General features: G+C 38.2%; 1 protein-coding gene across 1 annotated transcript in view; it reads left to right on the forward strand.

The window, feature by feature from the left end:
* Window positions 1-239: 239 nt before the first annotated feature.
* The window catches only part of cntnap2a (contactin associated protein 2a), a 333,364-nt gene continuing 306,333 nt past the window's right edge, over window positions 240-27,270 (forward strand). The window contains exon 1 of the mRNA XM_026292263.2: window positions 240-342. Within this exon, the coding sequence (XP_026148048.1) occupies window positions 240-342 (103 nt within the window). The remainder of the gene's footprint in view (window positions 343-27,270) is intronic.

Below are 27,270 nucleotides of genomic sequence, written 5' to 3' on the forward strand. Positions count from 1 at the left end.
TTGGAGAGAGAGGAAGTGAGAGACAGACAAATATACACAGAGAGAGAGAGAGAGAGAGAGAGGGGGGGGGGGGCGGGGGGGCAGAGAGAGGAGAGACAGTGCATCCACGCTCCCCTCTGCCAGTCCTCAACTGAGAAGCGAGTCTGACGGACCGACTGGCGTTACCACCACCCCGCTGTTTTTTTTCTGACTGTTTCCATTCTCTCTCCCGTACTGTTGTGTCCTCACAGGCCGTGAAGATGCACCGGCACCGTCCTGCCCTGGGATTGACGTTGTTTTTGCCAGTTGCTTTGTGGATTTTCAGCTATGTCAACGCTGTGAGCGGAGCTTTGCCAACAACCCGTAAGTTGACATTTCACATTAACATTTTGAATCTGTCGCCAAGCGCTGGTCGGGTAGTAGTGGATATGGGTGGAAACACAGCGAGCCTGTCTCTGGAGAAGTGCAGAATAGAGGCAGACACAGCGCGTTTACCGGCGGGGCTGCAGGTGTCCCCACAGTGGTGGCAGCTGGAGCTCTCGGGAGCTTGAGACGGGCTGCACCAGATAAAGGGGGTAGTGAGAGGCAGCGGGGTTACCTTCTGAGTTCACTTTCACGTGTCACCTTCACGTGTTAACGCTTCATGATCTCTGGCCATTGATGTTAGTGCTTCAGATCGCCTCCAGAAACAGCCTGCTTACTGAATTACACTGAAGTGTCACTTGTGGTTTGCTCTGTTTGTGCGTCTTAATTCTGACCCGGCGTGCATATGAGAAATCAACATTTTGAAACGATGCCAGTATATTTATTTCAGGTCGTGTGGGCAAAATAAACTGCTGAATCTCCAAATTTCCGGAGAGTTATGGTCTTTAATGAACTTTATGGGAGCTGAATGCTCACTGGCACACAGGCACATGAAAAATCTCCAACTCTATTATTTTATTTTTACTTAGTCTGATTTAGGTTGTTCACGTCTCGATGTAATATGTTTTTTTTTATGAATCTTTCCTCTGTTACCTTATTTTTTTATTTTACATAACTTTGTTTTCTAGCGAACGGTCAAAGTAATTTCTCCCCACACGTACAGTTTAATTCTTGGAGTGTCTGATGCTGGTTGTTTTTCATGGTAATAACTCCAAGTAGCTGTAGTATGTTTGCCTCTGGGTTGTCTGGCATTGCATAAGTTTGTACTATTCTCACTGACATGTTCCCACTTACTTATTCCCGGTTATCCAGAGTTTCTGTCCTAGTACAGGCTGAATCGTAGTTATTCCTCTCTCTTGGCATATATTTGAAACCTACCAGCTTCCTGGCATTTCTTAGCTTTTATGTGCTGTCACTGGTTCTCCCCATCTTTCACTTGAATCATCCACATTTGGTTCGGTGTCATTCCAACCTTGTCGACGGTGAGTGAGCTGGTACTCTAAGGATTTAGTGTGACTGATTCCCCGGTGATCGCCAGGGCTTCTCTGGTCCCGGATGAATGTGTCCGGAGACGCGCCTCATTAATCATCCCATCAGACAACACGGAGACACACTACCGCGAGCCGTTTGTGCGTGCGTGTGCACGTGAAGTAGTGTCTGCATGTGCGCGCCAGTGAGTGTGACAGACCAGAAGACAGGGAGAGTTAGAGGAGATGGGCAGTGCGTTTTTCTTTCCAAAAGCTGTTTCTCATAAGAGCGATCTCACAGCGAATAGGTGTCATAGTGGCAACATTTTATTTATCAAACTTTATTGATCCCTTTAAAGAAGGACAGGTCTGACTGAGTCAGGTCAGTGTCGCGGGAACAAGGAGACACCCAGTGTCTTGTTAAAGGACACTTCAGCTGGGGGCTTGAACAAGACTGATTTAAAGGCTTGTAATGAACGGCATTTAAAATGTAGAACTATAGAGCTGTTAAATCTTTCAAACTAGAAAGTGAGTTTAATTTAATTAAACATCTATCATATAAATGTTCTTACACACATATAAGCTGTGCTAAGTTTTTTTTTTTTTTTCAAACTTACAAGCCTCATTAGTTTGTAAGGCCACAGTGCAAAAGGCAGAAATATGGAAGAAAATGTAAGCTTAGTAAACTCAATCACACTGTTTTTATCATAGCAATACAGGCTGTATTACAGAATAATAGTACAATGGTACAACAGGTGTGAAAAATGAGCAGAGACAAACATGCATGTGAAACACTGGGGAAGAGATAATGTCATTGTGGTCTGAGGCATGGGCTAAAAAGATTAACTTTTCCATCCTGGCGGTGAAAACACTCACACTAAAAGTCAATGGTGATGGTTGACACAGCGACTGCGTGGCGTCTACCACATGCACAGTGAAAATGGTTCTATAGAGCATATGTGAGAAATGCAAACTTACATCATCACAAAGGTGCATACATAACCACATATGCTAAAGAGAGTATTGCATTTGCCCTTGTTGTATTTCAGTGGTATGCTCTAATGAGTTGTCTCTGTATGTAAATTTATTGTTAGTGGAATGTCTGATGCAAGGTCTCACACCACCAAATATGGTGTCTGATAATCTTCAGGACATTCAGTTTTTCCATTTGCAATTCCAATTAACACATTTGTTTGGTTGCATCTTCAAATACATTTTCTCAGCAATATTTGCTCAATTAACATATTGTGTTACTGTATAACATATAGTACCTGATGATTATGTTGTATGAACGGATATCTGCTACAGTATTATTTAATAATGATAGTTAACCACAGAATTATCGCTTGAAACAGCAAATCCCAGACGTGAGCTCTTCAGCTCTGCTTTGCATTAATGCTATTTGTTGCTCAGTGTGTAAAGGACAAGGTTTAAATTTGTGGCATTCACAGAACCAGTATATGAAAAGTAAAGGGTGTGCTTTTAAATCAGTGTGTTAGTGACACTCGTTTGGCTAAATTGGATGCCCCTAGAGCCTGTCTGATATAGAATTAGATTAGCCTTTTCTCATCTCATTAAGAATGCCAGGCCATTTGGCATAGACATCAGTCTGGCTGCAGCTCCAGGGCAACACAAGACAAGTTTGGGTTTCCTGTTCTTCAGTATAGTCATTTTTATACAATGTGAACCAAAATAAAGATATGTAGTTGCATGTTTTTGCCATCACAAATGTTTGTAGCATCAGTAGTTACTTTAAATGTGATTCACGATAGCAGTTCCAGTTCACTGTGGGGTCTGCTTCAAAATGGCTAATTTAAAAAAAAAAACTCTTGTAAAACTGATCTGCAGCAAAAATCTGGTATGCCCTCAGTCTGATGCAGTTCTTTATTATGGTTAAGATAGTATTTCTAATTTCTACTGCCAATAAAACAGTCACATTGATTAATGTTATCTTATCAGTCACTGTTGGAAAAAGGTCAGTGACATTTAGTATAATTTAAAAAACACATTAGCAAACACAGGTACATTTATTGCCAGTATTGTGTCTTTTTTTGGGCGGTATGTGTGTCTGTGATGGCACCCATTAGGAGGTGGTAATATGTAATAGGATTAAAGCTGGAAGAAGCAGAGCAGTCTGGCTCAGATTAAATCAGCTCACTATTTGGTGTTTAGCTATGTTTGGCCACTCAGTGCAACTGCCTGTGTTTTGGGCAAGTGGTATCTGTCGACATTGGTGGATTCATCATGCATCAAGACAAGTGAGTCATACCTAGGAAACAAGGTCTAGGTGTTAATTGCACTGCCACTTCTCTCCTTCGCCCTGCCCTCCTCTGTCTAAATTGCTCTTTTTCTACTGCATTTATCGTTTCTTTGCAATTCCCTCAATATTTCAAATAACCTCCTTCAGCCTATTTTTTCATTCTCCTTCTAGCTTTTCCTGGCTCTTCCCACCTGTCATTTTGCCTCTTTAATAAAAAATCCAATTAAAAAAAACCTTACAGCCTTCTTGCTTTACATCCACAGTCTCATTCCTGACTTCCCCTGTTGATTCCCCTCTCAATCCCTTCTACTCCTTCCTTCTTAGTCAACTGATTCTCAAGTATTTCTTTCATCATTTCAATAATTTTCTACCTCTAGCCTTCATAAGTATCTCTAATTCTTTCTGGACCTTCTTGGCTCCCTTCAGTGGTTTTATCATCTGGCCATAATCACTTTCCTCCCTTCTTTTTTTTTTTCTCATCCACCCAGCCTCTCTCCTCACAATCTGTCTCCTTCTCTCTCCCCCACTGATTACAAATATGCTTGATAAACAAATCCCCACTAACCACTTTTCAGGGTAGTAACATAATGCATCTGCTTCTGCATGCTCAGGCAAACTCTCAAAGCAGCACCTACCCTGTGTGTGTGTGTGTGTGTGTGTGTGCAACAACCAGACTGATATGAATGACAGCCAAACAGACACACCACACTGCATTCTCCTATTTCAGTCTTATACAGCTCATAAATTTCTCTTGCCCCATCAGCGTATGAATATTTCACCCCACTTAAACATGAATTCATGACAGTGCTTTTCAGACAAAGATACTTGACCTATAAACTTTCCAGAAAGGACTTTCCAGAGCACAAACATCAGAGTCCAAAAAGAACTGGACAAGATGCTGATTTGACAAGAATATCTTGACATTCCTTGACATACAAGATAAATAAAAATCATTCACACTTATTAACATAATACATATTAAAACCTGAACAGATCACAAGATTTCTAAAACATTCACACATTTACAGTGCCTAGAGGCTTTTTGCTGAATTTCTTATTAACGTTATATATTCAAAACATAGCAATCATAATAATTACAAATGTATTGTCAGAGCCAAAACACCACACCAGGACATTTCTCTTTTCTCCTGTTCTTTATCAGCTTTGTACTTAGATTGCTGTATTGGTCTCCTTGAAGAATTCAATTTTTGGAGGTGAATGCTACTGCAAGGCTATCTATGTTTCATCATGGGAGTAAGGCCACAGTGATACAAATCTACACTGACAAGTCATGCAGCATAACTCCCTTAACAATGTCAGTAACGTAATATGCACACACACTCTCACATACACAGAAGCCCACACCGTGCAGTTCACACAGACAGCCTCTCTTTTTCTGTGTTCTCCTCTGCTCTCCTCAAATGCACACACATACACACACATGCACTGAGACATACCCAGGTCGCTGAATGTTACCGATTTCACGTGAGTTAATTGAAAATTGAACCTAAGCATGATGGGGCCACTATGGTACAGGTACCTAATTGTATAAATCTGCATCTGTAGGTACAAATGTGCGCATGCATGCTTTAGTTTAAAAGAAGCTGGTAAGTGTATAGGTGTGTATGTGCATGTACAAATGCGCAGGATCTCAATTATTCTAGTGGATTGTGTTCTTAGAGCCCATCAGAATCTGTCCACCTTGTTAGACTGAGTGGGCTGGCAGGATAGAGGAAGGAAGAGAGACAGTAGAAGAGATGGCATATATCAAAAGGATAAGAGGACAAGGACAGAGCTTGAGGGTGGATGGTCAGGGGTTTGGATTTTCTCTGACACCTCTTTTGTTCCATATTAACATTGTTTTTATAATCTATCGCTCCATAAGGGAACAGCCATTGCATTAGTCAGTGAATAGACAAAATTTTAACTTGGTTTCTATCCAAATTTGTGCAAAAGTATGGAATTATGACAAAATTAACAAAAGAAAAAGTGAAGTAATGCACTTTTTTATTCAATATAATTATTTCAATAGTAGGTCTTCATTTAGATAAACAGCTGATTGTGCTAATCGTCTAGGTGGTTGGCATTAACCTACTGCAGGGGATGCTGGTATATCAAGATGACATAATTAACCTTCCTCTTGTGTTAGGGTCGGCACCAACCCGTTTTAGGTTTTAAATGCATAAAAGAAACATACATTTGTTTATTGCATCAAGGGTTTTGACTTTGTCAGGAACCCCTCTTTCAACAAAATTAAAAAAAAAAAAGATTTCGCTAAATCATAAGGTGCTCTGGTTGAAATAATGACATTTGTGTTGTTAGGGTCATTTCCGACCCAGTTATAAAAATAAGATTATTAAGCAATAATTAGAGCCAAAACTGAAATCATAAGTGTACTATCAGCCAACACACTGAGAGCCAGCAACCTTCCCAATCATGTGAGCTTTAGGGGATTCTCATTTTGCCTTGTTTTCCAAGTATACCTGCAAAAAAACAAAATAAACAAAGATGGGCATGTCAGTATAGAGGTGGTGACTTGCAGAGTGCACATCTCCTATTTGCAGCATCCAAAATGAGAAGAAGATTTACAGTGAGCCAAGTTCTTGATCATATTTTTGGTGAAAATGAGGAAGAGAACACAGAGCGGCATAGCGATACAGATGAGCTGGTTTCTGAGGAGGAAGACAATGTGGAGTATCATCCAGAAGACACAGACACATCTGAGTCTGATGAGGAGTTCACCGGTGGAGAAGCTGCTCCCACTGCCAGATTAAAGTCCAAAAATGGGAAGATCTGTTGGAGCTCAGTACCTCATGATGTTCATGGCAGGGCAGCTGCTGCAAATGTCATCAAAATGACCCCTGGAATCACAAGGTTTGCTGTAACGAGAGTCAGTGACCTCAAAACATGTTTTGAGCTATTTATGCCATTGTCACTAAAAAGAATCATCATTGCTATGACAAACTGAAGGAAAAAATGCCCATGGCGACATGTGGAAAGGCATTGATGAGGAATACCTGGATGTTTATATTGGTCTTCTTCTTCTTGCTGGAGTGTACGGATCCTGCAATGAAGCGACTGATGGTCTCTGGGACGCTTTAACAGGCAGAAATATTTTCCAGGCAACAATGTCACTTCACACTTTTCAAATGATATCAAGAGTCCTCAGATTTGACAACAGAGATGCCAGATCAAGATCTGACAAGCTTGCCCACATCAGGGATGTCTGGGGGAAATGGGTGCAGCTCCTTCCACTGATGTTCAACCCAGGGCCAGAGGTGTCTTGTCCCTTTCCGAGGAAAATGCCCCTTCCGGCAATACATGCCCAGTAAGCCAGGGAAGTACGGCATAAAAATCTGAGAAGCCTGTGATGCAAAAACTAGCTATGCCTGGAATCTACAGATTTACACAGGCAAAGCTGCGAGCAGCATCCCGGCATTTTAATAATATTAAAATGAAAAAATAAATTAAATTAATTTATTTAAGATATGTGTTCTAATACTCCTCAGTAATAGTCAGGTAACACAACAACCTTTTATTTATTTATATGATTACCTTGAGGTTTATTTTACTTTTTTTTAATTATTTAAATTGAGGGGTATACTGACAAAAAAAAAGGCCCAGAGGCCAACACCAAAAATCTTAAAACCATTTTTTCATGGATAAGGAAGCTTAACAAGGTAACCAGGAGATGAAAAACAAATCGGATGATAGATCATTTTTAGTGTATTTTGCAGCTGACTGTCAAGACCGACCCGTTAACATAAAAGGTGGTAACAGAAAGTTAACACAGGAGGAAGGTTAAAATACTACAATTTATACCTTAAATGGTATAAAAAATAGAAAACATGACAGAAATAAGACATTTTTGATTTTTTTCTCTCTTCAATGAAAAGGTCAGGTACGCGTCAGGTACGTCATGATTAATTTGCTAAGTCAGTTTTCCCTGTGTTTTGTTGCAGTTTTCTTCTATGAACACAGCAACTTATTTGCCTCTTCAAAATATTTGAAGATTTTTTTTTTTTTTTTTTTTTTTTTAAACTCCCATTCAGTTTTGATATACATAAAATTAAAGCAGACAATTTAGCTGTGACCAAATTCGGGGGTTATATCATTTGAAGGATGCATTTAAAGGCCATCGGCACCATGAGGCTGTTCCATTTCAAAGGCTCCTTCAATGTGGATGAAAAATACAACCTTCTTTTTCCAAGAAATGAAGGCTTCATCTGTTCTATCATTTATTGCCCAATATATCACATTATTCTTTGCGCGGTGACCAGTGACGACGAGCGAATATACTGTTTGTCGAACTGTGGTCCAACTACAACTGTGAAGCTTGCTAGGCGACAGGAGTGACCGGTAACAGCTGGTGATGCAACTAGAAAATCCTCTGTAGACTAGGCTGTCTCATTTTGGTTCAGCCCATAGTTTCGACTTCGCAGTCTACAACAGCTACAATGGCCACACCTTTGTAGACCACGTTCTTCGAAAGATGCGGACCCTGAAGTGGGACACAGGTTATGCAGTAAAAACTGCACTCACTTTTGATGGTATCTGGATTTTTTTTTTTTTTACATGCTGTATTTCATTTTTAGTTGGTGCGAATATTGTCTTAAACATTGTATAACATCACCTTCATTGTCATCACCATTTAAACTGTACAACATAAAACCTACAGAATGACAAAAAGATAAAAAGTAAGTCACAGTGGTATTCAGTAAGAAGTAAAATTTTAAAAAAAGTTTTCCAACTGATTTTGGTGTAAATCAAATCCCTCACTGGCATCCCACCCACACAAGCTGTAACCAGGAATTAAATCCTTTCATAATGACTCAAACTTTCTACCAAATGTCTGTGAAATCACTGTCAATGTAACTGGTTAACAGAATATACTAACAAATTACTGTTTGCATTTTTAGTGGTAAAAATTGTTATATTTATTGAAAATTTGTAGCATGCTTTCCTTATAGGAGACACCTTATTGCTTATTGCTAGTGAATATTAAAGCATATACCTCTCACCTGTTTTATACTGTAGCACAGCACATTCTATATTTCTACTTCTTGTAACCGGGAATTCAGCAGTTTGTCGTGTGTGGACTTGAATTGCATTTGTTTCACGTCCAAGCTGCTTGTTTCACCACCTCTGTCCTACTGGTGATTGACGTACACTTTTATAAAGGAACTTTTCAATTATTTTGAACTTAAAGAGTTTGTTTAGTTGGATGTCAGTGCAAGATTTAACTATTGCTTTTTGCTTGTCATTAATCTATAGTTTAACCCTTTGCCTGATTGGTAACAAAGTCTCTGAGGATTAGACACATCTGTTCATCAGCTGTCTCACTTAGGAGTACTCAATTCCCTTACTTAAGTAGAAGCAGAAGTACCACAGTCCAGCATTCACAAGTTTACTTAAATAAAACACAGTATTGACATCAAAATATGCACAGAATAACACAAGTAAAAGTACTGTACTTAAGTATAGCAGAATAAATGTGCGTAGTAACTTTCCACCACTGCATACTCATTTATCTCTCTTTATTGATGTTGTCTTACCATGTTTTCTTCCCGCCTCATTGCTTGCTGCTACATACATACAGTTATCCACCTACAATGTGCTTGATTGACTTGACACAGTCCATTGCCAAATGATCCACATCCAATTTGTTTTGTCTGTAAAATGTTGGTTTGTTTAGGTGGCAAATCCCACAGTGTCACAACCAGCATGTCTCCAATGAGACAGACAATGGCTGTGTTTTTTTCACTCTCTTTGCAAAACTGTGAGAATGTGGCTTATGTGTATGAGAGAGTAAGTTTGTGTGTGTTTGTGAGGGGCCTTGTAGACCGTGATTCATTCTGAGCCTTTCACAAGCATTTATGTGTTCCTCTCACATGCAGTACATATGGTTTCCTTGGAAATACTTATCGCTGATTTCTCAGCTTTTTACTATATTTCATTTTCATGTAATAACTAACTCAATTATTATCATCTTCTTATAATCGTTTTAGCTTGAGAGGCCAATGACAATGGAGATAAATGGACTGGATGGGTTTAAATGGAGATAATGGAAATAGAGTGAGATGAAGGTTGTTTTTAAGCCCATGGCCATATCTGTTTCACCTGGAATTTTCAGTAGATGATCAAAAATAACATGAACATATTTTTTAATACCTTTGGAGCACTATGCAGCTGTTATGGTTACAGTACTATCTGGGATTACCATTCTTTTTGAACCAACCCAAATCAGGAGAAGGTATCTGAAGTATCTGGATTCATGATTTGATTGGATTGGAAGAAGGAAATACACATTTCCACTGTGCAATGGTCCAAGCCTAGAGCAGTCGAAATTGGCACAGTGCAGTTTTAAGCTGCATTTCTGGCTGTAACTCGATATTGTAGTGCTTGACACAGGTGTGCTAAAGTAATCCTGTGCCCATGTTGTCATTTATCAAAGTATGATCATTCTTGCTGCAGTGCTGTACTGAAGTCACTCCAGATTCCTTATATCAATTAATTAATTATCTTATGCATCATTGATTGACATATCCAAATCCCTTCCTATCTTTATTCCTAGAAATGTTTTTAAACATTTGAATGCTTCTCCCACATATGTTGGCAAACTAACAGTCCTTAGCTCATTGTTTCTCCTTTTTGATTTTGGTTTTTTGTGTCTTTTTCTGATTTGGGGTTGTAGGTTTTGTAAACTGATCCTTTCCAAACCCCCAATACTATGGTCTGTTTTTCAATATCAGATTACTACCATCATCATCAGGGAGATGACCCATATGGAGTTTACCATATGAATATTTTTGTGTCAACAGTCATCTTATAGGAAGATAATACAAACTAGATAATTGATAATAGAATCTCTGAATGTCTGGTACTAACAGAATGAAAAAACTAATGAAGCCTTTAAAGCATACAACAACCCAGTTTTGTAAAAAGATGAGTAACTCACAATGTTTTATAATTGAAATTATGGAACATAGAGATCTTATCAGGGATAATGGATTTCTAATTTTTTTAGACTAATACAAAGCTTTTAAGACTTTTAAGAGAAACGGGATGGCTTTGACCATGAAGAACTGTATTATGATTGTAGGTTTTACACAAAGAGAGGTAGTTGGCAGCAGTGTATATAAAAAAAGAGACTCTTCCATAACTATAATTATGTGTGCAAAATTAAAATTACAAAACTCTGATTATGTCAAGATTGAACCTTTAAACACAAGTACTATTTTATTAGACTATTAATACTATTGGAGTAACTATACAGTGCCCTCCACAATTATTGGCACCCCTGATTAAGATGTGGTAAAATTGGTCGTTATTGGGTCTTTCAATAATGGCCCAAAACATGTGGCAAAATCTACTAAAAAATGGTTCAGCAGACATAAAATCAAGCTCCTCAAATGGCCATCTCAGTCCCCAGACCTCAACCCGATTGAAAACCTATTTGGGTGAACCGAAAAGGAGAGTGCGTAAGAGAGGACCCCGGACCTTGGATGATCTGGAAAGATTGTGCAAAGAGGAATGGTTAAAGATCCCTCTCTCTGTATTCTCCAACCTTGTGAGATGTTAGAGGAGATTAAGTGCTGTCTTGTTGGCAAAAGGGAGTTGTACGAAGTATTAAGATCAAAGGTGCCAATAATTGTTGCCACACATGATTTCATATAAAGTCAGTTATTTTTTAATGTTATCTTTGTTTTTTGCTGAATAATTGTACTTCAATTAAAGGTTGGATTTTTCTCTTTTTTTCTGAATTTTGGTTCTATTTTTAAAAAGAAAATGAATTTATTAGAAGCTTAAAATCCAGTCTTAATCAGGGGTGCCAATAATTGTGGAGGGCACTGTTTATACTATAACTCTCTATAAGACATTGGTGACCAATACAACATAGTTTTCATTGAGATATGTGCAGATCAGTCTAATAAAAATAAAATCAGCGTCATCACTGATTAAGCATAATTTTAAAACTGGAATTGATAATTAAAATGAACAAAGTAAATGAAGCTGGTGGCACAGTGGTGAGTTGGATTGAAACACATCCTGCCATGTACAGCATATTTTATAGCAAAACAATACCAAACCACATTCTGCCTGTTTTTTAACAGCTTAACGAAGGAGTCTGGGTTCTAAACTGGCATGTCTGCAGTCCAGACCCGTCACCTACTGAAAACTTTTGGTGCATTATGAAGCAAAAAACGCAACAAAGGCCTCAAAGAAACTGAAATTCTGTATCAAGCAAGATCAAACATTTCATTTTTAAAACTAAAGCAATTAGTCTCCTCAGTTCCCAAATGCATCCAGAGCTAAAAAAGAAAAGGTGATGCAACACAGCAGCAAACATGCCGCAGTCTCAACTTTTCTGAAATGTGTTGCTGGCATTGCATTCAAAATGAGCATACATTGTAACAATTAGATCAACTGTTCCATTAGTTTTTATAGGGTTTACAATATGATGTGAGTTTACATAATTTGCAAATACTGAATTCTGTTTTTATTTACATTTTAGACAGTGTTCCAGTGTTTTTGGAAACAGGTTTATATGTTATACATGAATATAGAACCACGGGGAGTCACTGTATTTTAATCAGTTCTTTCAGTTTGGTGATTTGGTTTTGGTATCTATCTTACAAATACAAAGTTGTGTTGTCTGCCAAGTGATTGACAATTACTTCTGTTCCCAAAAATTGCTTTTGCAGTTAAATTACCCATAATTCAGCTTCTCAAAAAAATAAAAATTAGACAACTCAAAGAAACATCAACCTGTATAATGTGGTATTTTGCTAAGTTTAAAATTTAAAAAAATAAAAACTTTATTCAAAGAAACAAATCAATAAAATTAATCAGATAGGTGTCTTTCATTCAGACATTCAAAGGGAAACACAATAATCATTTCAACAGCCTGACTATTTTGTTTGATTTCAGATTTCTGAATTTGTGTACTCTTTGATTTTATTATAACTGTTAAAGCCAAACAGTACATTTAAAAAGAAAATAAAGCCACAGCTTATATCAGTTATATAGCGTATTCTGTTGTTCCATAAAAATTGTACATCGTAGCTGCAGTCGACACTGATCATGACCTTGGAATTACCTGGTTCTGTCTGCAATCTGAGGTATTTTAAGATTAACCAGAATACAGAAATGTTATCTTTTATTTGTTTGCCTTATATGTTTTTATAAAAGGTCTTATGCAGATTCTGTGTTTATGTATGGATATATATTATAATTATAAATACTATGATTAGAAGGTATTTTTAAAAAGACGTACATGCTTTAATTTTGACACGGAAACCTTCAGTAAAATCCCAGACTTTGCACAGACAGAGGCACAGGCACTGTTCTGCCTCCAAGACACCAAGAGCTGACAACACTAGTTTCATTTGCATCTTCTTGCCAGACATTTTCTCAATTACAAATAGCTGTAAACCAACTGTGGTAGGTCAAAGTGGTGTGAACATGGTTTGTAAATACTGCTTTGTTTACAGTTTGTGTATCTGCCGCACTATACTGTACGTTCTCCACCTCCCCTTTTTTGATTGAAAAAAAAAAAAAGACTACTACCACCTGCTAGTATGGAGAAGCTTTTCCATTCACACAGGCACAAAGGCTGCATGCTTGTAGATACTCATTTGCATCTGTGGTTTATGTTTATATATCTGTTTGGCCCAGGTGGAGGTGATGTTCGATGATACAACAATCAACTTTCATTGTCGCTAGTTCTTTGATGTTGAATTAGCATGTTCCTGCCTTTAAGAAGAATAGCAATCCCACAGGGAACTGCCTCCATAAAACCTGAAAATGACTCCAGAGGTATTCAAAAACTTAAAATACGTTATAAGTAGTATGTCAGTGAAAATATATTTAAGTATGTTAAGGAAGAATGTACAGTGGGTACGGAAAGTATTCAGACCCCTTTAAATTTTTCACTCTTTGTGTCATTGCAGCCATTTGCCAAAATCAAAAAAGTTCATTTTATTTCTCATTAATGTACACTCAGCACCCCATCTTGACAGAAAAAACCAGAAATGTAGAAATTTTTGCAAATTTATTAAAAAGAAAAACTGAAATATCACATGGTCATAAGTATTCAGACCCTTTGCAGTGACACTCATATTTGACTCACATGCTGTCCATTTCTTCTGATCCTCCTTGAGATGGTTCTGCTCCTTCATTGGAGTCCAGCTGTGTTTAATTAAACTGATTGGACTTGATTAGGAAAGGCACACACCTGTCTATATAAGACCTTACAGCTCACAGTGCATGTCAGAGCAAATGAGAATCATGAGGTCGAAGGAACTGCCCAAGGAGCTCAGAGACAGAACTGTGGCAAGACACAGATCTGGCCAAGGTTACAAAAGAATTTCTGCAGCACTCAAGGTTCCTAAGAGCACAGTGGCCTCCATAATCCTCAAATGGAAAAAGTTTGGGATGACCAGAACTCTTCCTAGACCTGGCCGTCCAGCCAAACTGAGCAATCGTGGGAGAAGAGCCTTGGTGAGAGAGGTAAAGAAGAACCCAAAGATCACTGTGGCTGAGCTCCAGAGATGCAGTAGGGAGATGGGAGAAAGTTCCACAAAGTCAACTATCACTGCAGCCCTCCACCAGTCGGGGCTTTATGGCAGAGAGGCCCGACGGAAGCCTCTCCTCAGTGCAAGACACATGAAAGCCCGCATAGAGTTTGCCAAAAAACACATGAAGGACTCTCAGACTATGAGAAATAAGATTCTCTGGTCTGATGAGACCAAGATTGAACTTTTTGGCGTTAATTCTAAGCGGTATGTGTGGAGAAAACCAGGCACTGCTCATCACCTGCCCAATACAATCCCTACAGTGAAACATGGTGGTGGGAGCATCATGTTGTGGGGGTGTTTTTCAGCTGCAGGGACAGGACGACTGGTTGCAATTGAAGAAAAGATGAATGCGGCCAAGTACAGAGATATCCTGGAAGAAAACCTCTTCCAGAGTGCTCAGGACTGCTCAGGACTCAGACTGGGCTGAAGGTTCACCTTTCAACAGGACAATGACCCTAAGCACACAGCTAAAATAACAAAGGAGGGGCTTCGGAACAACTCTGTGACCGTTCTTGACTGGCCCAGCCAGAGCCCTGACCTAAACCCAACTGAGCATCTCTGGAGAGACCTGAAAATGGCTGTCCACCAACGTTCACCATCCAACTTGACAGAACTGGAGAAGATCTGCAAGGAAGAATGGCAGAGGATCCCCAAATCCAGGTGTGAAAAACTTGTTGCATCATTCCCAAGAAGACTCATGGCTGTACTAGCTCAAAAGGGTGCTTCTACTCAATACTGAGCACAGGGTCTGAATACTTATGACCATGTGATATTTCAGTTTTTCTTTTTTAATAAATTTGCAAAAATTTCTACATTTCTGTTTTTTTCTGTCAAGATGGGGTGCTGAGTGTACATTAATGAGAAATAAAATGAATTTTTTTGATTTTGGCAAATGGCTGCAATGACACAAAGAGTGAAAAATTTAAAGGGGTCTGAATACTTTCCGTACCCACTGTATATGTGTTAGAGGACCAGAATAATTTCTGTTTTCTGCGCCCTTTTGTACTTGTCAGTATGTGCGTGTGCGTATATGTGTACATTGCAGAAGTCCACTTCTGTCATAATAAATGTTGGAAATCTAGCCACCAGCTCATGCAGAAGAGTGTTGTTCAAAAGGGTATTGTGCCATTGCTAAGACAAATGTTGTTATTACTCTCTGCCTTTGCATTCAATTTGTTTTTTAAGCCGCTTGAATACCCCATTTACAGGCCAAGATTAAGTGAATTAATCTTTGCGCTACTTCCATTGAGGAAATGCTCCTCTTTTTTCTTTTTTCGACACAGAAGCAAAAATACAGTGGCAGAATGGGAACATACTGTAGCCAGCCAGTCATTTGGAAAACCTGTGTATTTCAGTATGTGTGTATATCTCTATTTCAGTACAGTGATGCTACAGTATATGTCCTGACTGCATGCAAGATTTTGTTTGTGTGTATTTCCCTGTGGTGGATGTACGTATGTTAGCAGATATACAGAGGAAAACTCAGAAGGCAAGCAGGAGTTGTCTGCCTTGTAAAATGAAAACATTCTGCCACAGCTTCCAATAGACTGGACTGAGTGGGAAACAGATCTGTGTGTGTGCACCTGTACAGCAATGTAAGGATCAGTTTGAGTATAATACTATGGACATTTTGATTGGTCCTCACTTTCCCACACCCCTTTAAAGGCACAATGTGTGAAATGTGAAAGATTTAACTGTGGTGATATTGCACCTTCTCATTATGTATATTTAAAAGGCTCATTCTAAGATCAAGAAAATGTAGTGGTTGGTATTTTCCAGTGATTACACCCTAATGACAACATATTTATGAATACTAAATTCCATTTCTGCTAATACTTTGCTCTAAATATTATACATTGACCTTTAAAATGCTGTCTGAGGGTTAAGATTTCATTTTACTGTTAAGGATTTTGTGGAGACTGAAACTTGTTTATGCACTCACGTTGTGGGGGCTCGGGGTTTCTTGTGAGAATGAAATGCTCATCTCCACCATGTAAAAAAATGAAATTTAGGGAAACAATTTTGTTTAAGGTTGAATTAAAGGTAAGCAAGTAGTGGTTATTGTTAAGATTAGTGTAAATCAACATAAATAACCCACAGTGACAACAAAGATGTGTGTGTGTGTGTGTGTGTGTGTTTGTGTGTTTGTGTGGGTGGACAGGCTCATCCTTAACAAAGAGTGTTAAGTGCACAGTAATTGGGATGTCAGACATGTCTGGTCTCTGCCACAACCTCATAACATAGTGTTTATGGCAAGTGGTGTTTTTTTTTGTTGCTGTGCAAACAAATTACAAATCAGAAAGACCGATGTCTTTGTTTTTATATATCCATTTGTGCATATGATTTTTTTTTTTTTTATTTATATGTGCATGTACAGTGTATGTGCAGAAAAACATTTTGTATATAGTTTGTACTGTACGATCTCCCTGAGTATAAGCCATCTTTGAACTTGTATCAGTATGTATTCATGTGCATAGCAGGGGCTAGATGTGAATATTTCTGTGATTTTTTTAAAAAAAAACTTTGTGTATCTGTAAAATGGATTAAAAGAAACTTGAGGCCAGATGTGGATGTGGTCTGTTAGCTCTGGTTCAAGGTGCTGATACAGTGTGAGCTAAGATTAGTCAGACAGGGGTCACCGCTTCCTCTTTATACCCTTCTTTCACCTGCCTTCTCTCTACCTTCTTCCATATTTTTCTCATTTGTCTTTTTACCTATCTCACAGTGCCATCTATTAAATGTTTTGAGGGGGCTGAGACCTACAACCCAATGATAATACCATAAAAGGTTTAAGTTAATCATGCTAAATGCAATTGCAACATTTATTACATGTAGATTACAGAGAAGCCAAATGATTTGTTCTCCAGTTAGACAAAATATATTTCTGATGTGGACTGTTCTGCAAACTATTTCACTGTAAGACTTGGAAGATAATTGGCTAACATATAGACATGTGTTTGGTCCAAAAAGAGATTAATGCAGCATTTAGTTGCTGATGTCTCTCATATATATTTCATTCAGTATTAACCTAAATAACTCCTATACATAGTATAGTATAATTCCCAATAATGTACAATACACATCTTTATGTGACAAAATATAACAAAACAACTGGGTTTAACTTGTCTGCTGTGTCCTTCCTCTCTGATTGACTGTTGCAGTTTTCTGCAGCTAATAAACTGATACATAACAAAGATGAAGTTCCTTCAATGTGTGACCTTACACTGTCAGCTATTATCCAATAGCCACATAAGATCTTACCTTAGATCCTGCAGTTCTCTGCTCTTCTGCTGACCCCACTGTACTTCCTGCACAATTCTATTAAAATGAAACATGACATCAAGAAACAAACTTGACATTACATTGCATTATCTCTGGATATGTATCTGCTCATATTCACACCGGCTCAGTAATTGGCTACTATATTTATTATACGAGTAACTATCTGGAGCTGTAATTAAATTAACAGACTTAAATACAAATATAAAATGGCCCTGACTTCTAAATTCTATTATTAAGGCTAATTAAAACACTGGACTTTGAAAATAAAAATGAAATATTTCTACAACCAGTAATGTGCCCCTCATGTTGAATAGGCTTGATGCCTCTGGGCCTCCCTCTCTTGGTCCTCATTTGTCTTTGTCTATATGCTTGTTTTTCTCCTTCCTTATACTCTGCTCATTCTTCTTCATATCTGTTTGATGCCACGTTTCACATTGCTACCTCCATTCATATCTTGATCATCTGACTTTTGTGACTTTCTGCCTCTCCATATCTTGCTGTCTGTACCCATCAGCCCTTTATAAATGATTCACCTCTCCTTCAAACTGTTTAGATTACCATGTCAAGACAACACTGTAACACATCATAGCTACTCAGTTTCCAATCTTAAATTAATAAACTTTCCCCGTGAACTCCACAGACTCACTGCAATAGAGAAAATACAGGATGTGGCAGAATTTCAGAATTTTTATGGACAATATCCATTTATGGACAGCTGCAAACATAGATGCATCTTCTACATATTTGATTGTTTGATTATATTGCAGTATAATGTAATTTTTAAATCAGTGATGTTCTACCATTGCATATAGTAACACAAAGGTAAGATAGATGTGCATGTATACACAGGAAAATTACATTTTTCTAACTTTACTGCAGTGCTGCTGACCTGAAGTGCAGAGGGAGAGTCATTGAAGCTGCAGGGGTGTTTGATGCTTCATCAGGCAATAAACTGAAAATGTTTTTACTTACAAATGGACCTACAAAATGTTTCTTTAAGGTACAGTCAGATCGTGAAACCTGACATATGATTAAAAACAGACTGAAATACTACAACCTAAAGTTATATAATATAATGAGGTCCTTAACATTGACTGGTTTGAAAATGAAGGGAGCAAGAGAAAAGCAATTTCTCTGATTGACTGTTAATGCAATCTATAATCTATAACTCAGATGGGGCAAGGGCAGGCCAGCCTGTGATCCACAGAGCTGAACTATGAACAATCAAATTAACGGTGAAAAGTTATTGAGCTATATGTGCAATGGCGCACGCAGCCTTAATCAGGCACCTTGCAAACATTTTTAAAATTAGTATCTCAAGTTTTAAAACACTGCTTCTGGTGGACATTGCATGATCAACATGTAGTATATATATATAGAAATATAGTTTCATATGATTGGCATTGTATGTATCTAATATATCACACACCCTCAGAGTGGATCATATCCTCTTTACTCCCTGACATGAGCCCTGCACAGTTTGGTCTGAGTACCAGTGGCCACACTAACTTCACATGTTGTCAGTAGTGACTGAAACATCATTGGGCCATGTGCAGAGTATTTGCTCATGAGCTGGATTCATGTGACTCTTTATGGACTAATTATTGTGTCTGGATTTATGTGTCAGATCAGTAATTGTTAGAGACCGACTGGGGCGCACCTCCTTAGCACAACACTGGTTATTATGTGTAAAGATGGGAGGTATGGGAGGTGATGGGAGAGAGGCTGCTTAACTCAGTGGGCCACTACTCAAAGTGAGAGCGTGCACTTCCAGCTATGCAGGGCTCATATTTTAATGAGAAATGTTGGTTTAAGGAGAGAATACAGTATGTCGTAATACTGAGAAAACCATATTTACCAAGAACGTATCTCATTAAAGGAGAAAAGTGTCCTCTTATAACAAGATACTTGGTGAGAGTTTAAACTGAGTTGGGCAAAAGTTTACTATATGGCATGTGACAGCATACTACTATACATGATCCCACCCCTACTTTTCACTGGTCAATTAACACTCAGAGTTTATTTATAACGCTGATTCTACAACTTTGCTGTGTAGGGACTTCATTTTTAAGAAACTGTATTAGTTAGTGTAGTCCCCAACAAGGCTGGAGCTTTTATTCTAATGTAAATGCAGTTGTCAAAAGGTATTCATGCCTTTTCTAGTGGAAAACCATCGCCATGGTAATGTCCTCTGACCTGCACACTTTTGTTGAACTGTTTGTTTTGGGGAATTCACTGCAATTTACTGTGAGGGAGAAAGGACAGAAACATACAGTACAGTATAGGCGGTCAGACAGCTAGAGCTGCAGCAGTAACTTGATTAATTATTAGTATTAATAAATATCTGTGTATTACTTTTATTTTACCCAGCTAAAAGATGAAGGGATGTAAGAAAGAAAATAAACACTGATACACTGATAGCGCTATACTGTATAGCACAATAGCTCACGTCGGTTTATATGCTCTGCGCTAGTGTTTTAGTTTTGTCTTGTTTTTGTTTTCAGAACTGACAATCATCTAGCTTGTCTGTCAGTAAAAATAGATTGTCTTAGTAGTATTGATTCTTCTTCTTTCTTTCTTCTTTTATTGAGTTTTGTTTGTTATGTTCAACGAAGCACAGTTTTATTGTTATCACAATAAAACATTTACATTTACAAAACATTTACTTTGTGGAAAAAATCCTGAAAAGTTAATGTTTTTCTCCTCTGGGACTTTTCCTGACTATGTACCTACATCTGCTACCATGGAAATACTTGCATCTTCATGTGCGGCACCAGATCCACACCTCTCTCCCCACCTCACTGAAAGAGAGAGAGAGAGTAGGAACACACAGGCACACACAACAACTGCTGATCCTGACACACTGACTGTAAAACTGTAAAAACGTTCATCTTACCGAATTTAAATGACAGATATAATTTCATCTTGCTTCAAGTATAAATGTGCAATGTAACAAAATTTCTATGTGCAATTTGGATACAATGTTCACAGTAACATTTTAGTATATGTCTTATTTTATTCGTATTGTGTGTACTCTAATTACTTTGGCTGACACTTTCTTTTTACCTTTTACCCATTAGCCTCCTCTCTAATATGAAGTTACTGAAAAAACACTAGTGCGTAACTTTTGAGGTAAAATGTGGGTGCACATATTTAACAATAATAATTAATGTAGTTATGCCATTATATGTGTGATATGTGCAGTACTGACGTGTCAATCTATGTAACTGTTTCTGTTCTGCGGTCATAATTCATGAAGTTATGATAATAAAACATAAAAATGTATCCTAGTCTTACTGCCAGAGCGGGTCTAAGGTTGGAATTGAACTTGCACTATTGGTTTGTCAGCCCTACACTTCGTAGCTTTGCTACCCTTCCTAACAATCAGCTGTGCACTTTCTTACAGCAGGAATGAAAAATAGTGTAACTGAAAAAGTAGACTATAAAATAGTAATTTGACAGAGTTGATTTAAAATAGTGCAGTGTGGACTGTTAAACCTCTGGTCTCACTCTCTGTGGTCAGATATATTATGCTTTAATAAAGCCAAGTTGTCAGTATTTTTGCTGATAAAATTAAAGACAACATATGGTTGTGCAGCTGTGTGATATATCAGATTTAAAATGAGTGTTCACAAAGATGTTTTAATTCTAGCAAACTGTACATGACATTTACTATTTTAGTAACTTATGGTGTTGTGCTCCATGTTGATCGTTGACTAGATACATGAAACTCTCTTATTTATCAGCAGCAGTGCCTGTATATTTGCACATCCACAAACAGGCTAATAAGTTTTGTGACACCTGGAGGCACACATTTGTCCATCGGGTGAGAAACATTAAAAAGGAGTGAAAACTGCGATCATGGGGACAAGTTAGAGTTCATTTTTTAAAATTAATTCAACACTCTCCCCCACTCTAGTTGTGATATCACCACTACACCCACTGAATGTTTCTCTTCATAGAGATCAATGTACATTATGCAACAAACATTCAAACAAAGTGGGATTTTTTGAAAAGTATAAATGAAATTTGAAAGTTTAATCAACAGTAAGTTAACCTCGTCATCAGTGAGCCTTGCACACCCATGACCCTGTTATCTCTTCATTGTTTCTTCTTCCTTAGACAACTTTTGGTCAGAACGCCCAACAAGATCTGTACTGTGGGAGATGCTCTGACCCAGTCATGTAGCCACTACACTTTGGCCATTATCAGAGCCACTCAGATCCTTACATGCCTGTTTTTCCTGCTTCGGACACATCAACTTTGAGGACTTAATGTTCACCTGCTGCTTAATCTACCCAACACACTGGCAGGTGCCACAGTAACAAGATAATCAGTGTTATTTATTTTATCTGTCAGTGGTCATAATGTTATGGCTGATTGGTGTACATTCACCCCCCTTTGCTATGAAGATCCTAAATAAGCTCTGTTTTACCAATTACCTTAAGAAGTCACATATTTAGTTAAATTAAGTCTACCTGTCTGTAGTCTAAGTGTCACATCATCTCAGTATATTTAATTTCCTGCTCTGAGAAGCCCCAGACTCTGCATTACCACTGAGCAAAAGGCAGCATCAAGCAAGCAGCACAATGAAGACCAAGGAGCTCTCCAAACACAGCAGGGACAAAATTTTAGAGAAGTATAAGTTTTGGATTACAAAAGATATCCAAAACTTTGAATATCCCACAAAGCAAAAAAAAAATCCAATCAAAGCAAAGTGAAAGGAATATGGCACCACCGTAAACATGCCAAGAGAGGGCCGCCCACCAAAACTCACAGACTGGACAAGGAAGGCATTAATTGGAGAACCATCCAAAAGACCAACAATAAACCTGAAGGAGCTGGAGAGCTTCACAGCAAAGATTGGACTGTCTATCCATAGTACCACTATTAGCCATACACTTCACAGAGCTGGGCTTTATGGAAGAGTGGGCAGAAGAAAGCCCTTGCTTAAAGAAAAAACCAAGAAAGAACATCTTGAGTTTGCCAAAAGGCACGTGGGAGAGTCCCCAAGTGTCTGAAATAAGGTACTGTGGTCAGATGAGACTGAAATTGAACTTTTTGGCCATTAAAGAAAATGCTGTCTAGAGCCAACCCAACACCTCTCATCACGCCCAGAATACCATCCCCACAGTGAAGCATGGTGGTGGCAGTATGCTATGGGGATGTTTTTCATCAGCAGGTACTGGGAAACAGGTCAGAATTAAGGAGTGATGGATGATGGTCAATACAGTGCAATTCTTGAAGAAAACCTGTTTCAGTCTGCCTAAGCCTAAACACGCTGCTAAAGCAACACTCAGTTAGTTTAGGGAGAAACATTTAAATGTGTTGGGGTGGCCCAGTCAAAGCCCAGACCTAAATCCAATAAACAAGCTGTGGTCTGACTTAAAGACTTTACACCAGCAGAACCCATCCAACCTGAAGGAGCTGGAGCAGTTTTACCATCTTTTACCTGGGCAAAGGTCTCAGTGCTAGATGTGCTAAGCTCATAGAGACATACCCAAAGATACTTGCAGCTGTAATTGCTGCAAAAGGTGGCTTTGCAATATATTAACTTTGATGGGGTGAATAGTTGTGTACACCCAAATTTTCGTTTTTTTTTGTTTGTTTTGTTTTGTTTTGTTTTTATTTGTTTGCTTCAGAATAGAAATTATCTTGCATCTCAAAAGTTGTAATCATGCTGTGTAAATCAAATATAAATCATTTGTAAATTAATCACCTTAAATTTCAGATTGTAGGTTACAAAACAGGAAAAAGGCAAAGGGGGTTGAATATTCTAGGTATAGAACCTGACACCAGCTTAGACTGGCTCGAAAGATACAGTATAGTCTCAATTTCAAAGCAAAAACAAAATATAAAGATGCTAAATTCTTGAATGATTTTACTGCAGGTTACCAGGATTTTTTTCTGTATTGAAATATTTCTTTCTCTTTTTCTGCCAATACCCATCCGCCCACGTGTGGCACAGATTGTTAATATGGTCTCTGACAATGATTCCACTTAACCCTGAACTTTGTGGAAAGAGGTCAAATTACTAATTAATATACGCTGTGTGAGTTTATTAACAATGAGCTCAATTTAGACCTGCTGAAGTTGCCACAAAAATATTAAAGATGGAAGTCCAGTAGAAGAGAGAGGTGTGGTAATCCTTCAGCAACTCTGTTGCTTCATTTAATTAATCTCCAATTTAACTGTGAGTGGTAGTCAGCATTGAAATTTATATGCTTTACCTTTCCAAATTGTGAGCCCACATAGAAATATTGGGGAAGTCTGAAGAATGAACGCCCATCCAGTCTGGCTTCTCTGTCATCTAAAGATGAAATGTTGATGGCCAACATGGAGCGGATTACAGGATGGGTTGTCACAAACCAGTTTCAGTTCTTTAATACAGTATGTGTCTGGGACAAACAGAGATGCTGACTGAGTGCATGGCAGAGAGAGATGCATGAATACACACACACACACACACACACACACACACACACACACACACACACACACACACACACACACACACACAGATAGGAAGACAGGAAACATCAAATCTGATTTATAGATTAATCTGCTCAGCCAGCACCCTACAATGCTCCTATATTTTAGCAGCTGGGGTGATGGCTGGAGTATGTGTGTGCATTCTGATTCCAACCAGGGTGCATGTCACATTATGAATGAGCTCGTGACCGTGTATGTGTCTGTGTGCTGGCATGCTCAAATATACATATATCTGCAGAAGCGTCTCCATATTGTGTTAAAGGGATGCACAATAATGTTTGTCTTTCTATAATCATGAGGACACTTACTGACATTACCTAGCCCCTTACCTGACCCACCAGCTGAATGAAATACCAATACTTCTCTTAATCCTGAGTCAGCCCTTTGAATTTCTGAAGACTAAAAAAATCTTCATAATTCCAGAAACTCCATACAGACATTTTTCAACTAAAATTTGTCCACATATCCATAGATGATATTTATACATACAACACTGATTCATACACACACAAACACTGTGCATTAGCAGTCTTTGCCTTTTACTAAGGAGGCAGAAAACTGTGCTATCGATTGACTGGCTTTGTTTGAAGGACATGGTGCAAAGTGGTGCCCTAAAAGCTCAGTGTGAGGTCTGAGTCTTGTGCTGGATTTGAGTCACTAGTGTTGCCTGTTCATAAAGGAGTGTAGTCAAGTTGTTTTAATCTCTGTTGGTCGATTGTATGGGTACTCAGATGGTGGTGGCCAGCATAGTGTATTTTCATGTAACCATCATACTCATCCTGGGGTAGCCTCTAAAATGGCTGGATTGTTATTACCTCTGACACTGGTTTTAGTATTTATATTTACAGTACATGTACTGTTTCAAAATGTGGCTACATTTTAAAGATTAGTCACCAAATTTTAAAACTTTCTCAGTCATTACCATTAGTATTTTATATCTACACTACAGTACCTTTTAAATGGATATAAGATTTTGTATGTTTTTAGATCCAGGTTGTTGTGGCTAACTGTGGTTTTTGAATAGGAAAAACATTTGTACTAAATCTATGCCAGATAATGACAGTTTTGTTTATCCAGTATATGAGTTTAATATTAGATAGATATTAGATTACAGTCTAACAGTAAAGGAAACGCAAATTACCAACTGTCTTCCATAAATGTGAATTAGATGTAAAAAAAGATCTTTCACAAAATGTTTGAATTTTAGTAACATTACTCAGTTTCAAAGACTGGGATCATTTTTCCTTTACTTCCTGTCACATTTTTTGAGCTTTTTATTTTTATTTTTATTTAAATAATTAATTTATTTATTAGATTATGTGAGCTGGCAATTAATGGCTTCACAAAGTGCTTTGCATGCACTGGAGGCTTCTGCAAGATAGTCCATTAAAGGACTTACAACCAACCAAATGAGAAATTAAGCACAAAACTTTTTGGCTACTTGAAAGGAATGAAAGACTGTATTTAACAGTTTAATCACACCAAAACTGGTAAATGGGAGAATAATGTAATTGCATCTTTTGTCCCTCTGCTCTTTCTTTTCTGTCTTCTGGGTTGCTCATACAAAATCAGCAACACATGAACCTATATTCTATGTAGGCAGATATACACATAAAAAACACAAACAGAAAAACACACAAATTTAGTGGATTCTTTTAATGCCCCAGATGAATCGGGACATTAGAGAGAAGAACAGAGGACAAGGGTAGTGGAAGTGTTGTGTTTAGTCAGCAGAGTGTATCAGCCAGCTAATGGGCAGGCAGGCTATCCCTGAATGGGCTCCAAACCCATTATCAGCGCACTCACTTCAAATGGTGGTAATGAGCGATCGTATGATACCATTTTTATGCTGCGTGGTCATGTGTGTGCATCTGTGCATATGTAAGAAACATTACTTCCTCTTTACCTGCTTGTTGTGAATCTTTAATGAGATTTTATTTGTTAGCCATTGTGCTAACATATCATTATGCTGTGAACATTATTTTGTTTTACATTGTCTAAGACATTAACGTAAATGAGGGGGGTCATCTTAATAGCTGAAAATAAACCTGAATCTAGGCTTATGTGCATTAAAGCACACTGAGTTGTGTTTTTTTTTTTTTTTTGTGTGTGTGGGAGTTGTAGCTACTGAGTTTATAAATAAAATATTTACAAGTAAACAAAACATCATCTATAAATGGCTTGTGGTAAATGCTGCCCATGCTGCATCTGAAGTTGTGGTATGTATTGACCAACAAACTGAGTGATGTTCACTTTATTTTTAGCCATGCGAGTTTTATGCAGACTCAAATATCTTGTCAACTATTAGATTTATGGCAATAAGAATTTGTTCAGACATCAACTCCACTGACGTTGGTGAGCCGCTGACTTTTCTCAGAGTTTAACCTGGTCATTGTCAGCTTATTGCAGTAACCTGGTTTCTTGTCTCATACTGTAACCCGCAAAGCGTAGAAGGTTGCTGTCAGCTGTGCACTTTACATCCTTCAGCTATTGGTATTACATCCTGATCTCAGAGACAAATAAAAACAGCTGGACTTATTCGAGTAGGAGCATACAATGCTAGCAGTGTAGACATGGGGTTAGGGTTAGGCATGTGCTCAGAGAGACCTCAGGTGCCATGTGCTCTTTTGTCTAGTGACTTGACAAGTGCATTTTGTATGACATTTTTTAATCTGTTGTATATGTAATATAAATATGTATAGTTTTTAAAGGAATCTTTTTATTTTAGGTATTGCATGAAATTGTAACTAAAAGCTGTTGTAGCTATGCTATAACTGCATTTGAGTTCTCATTCTGAGAGACCACACAAGCCCCTACCCCTAAACTTTCAACTTCCCTGTTGTCATAGCAACCACCTCATGCAAACTGAGCACCCTGAAAAGCAACATCCCCACCTGTCTCCCTGATGTGCTTATTGACAGGTCTCAACGCTATGCCCTAAGCCTTTGTAGGCTCTCTCATCTTAATGCATATCGAGCAGCCTGCACGCCCTACTGTAGTTCTGTGTGGCCGTCATTACCCTCATCTTCGTCTCTTTCCACTAACTACAGTAGGATAAGACCTGCTCCACCTGCCTGCTTACCCTTTATATGTTGGCATCTTTATCTTCAAACAATGATCCACTGACTTGCTTTACATGAAGAACACAGTTTTAAAATGTAGAAGTGTCGCTAAAATGTTCAGAGAGAACAGCAGACAAGTTCATCTAAAATCTAAATTCTTCATGTAGCTGTGCATCCCACAGCAGCAACCGCAAACCCCAGTGAGTCCAATATAGACACTAGTC

This window comes from Mastacembelus armatus, chromosome 20 (genome assembly GCF_900324485.2).
Source record: "Mastacembelus armatus chromosome 20, fMasArm1.2, whole genome shotgun sequence".
In the NCBI taxonomy this organism is placed as follows: Eukaryota; Metazoa; Chordata; class Actinopteri; order Synbranchiformes; family Mastacembelidae; genus Mastacembelus; species Mastacembelus armatus.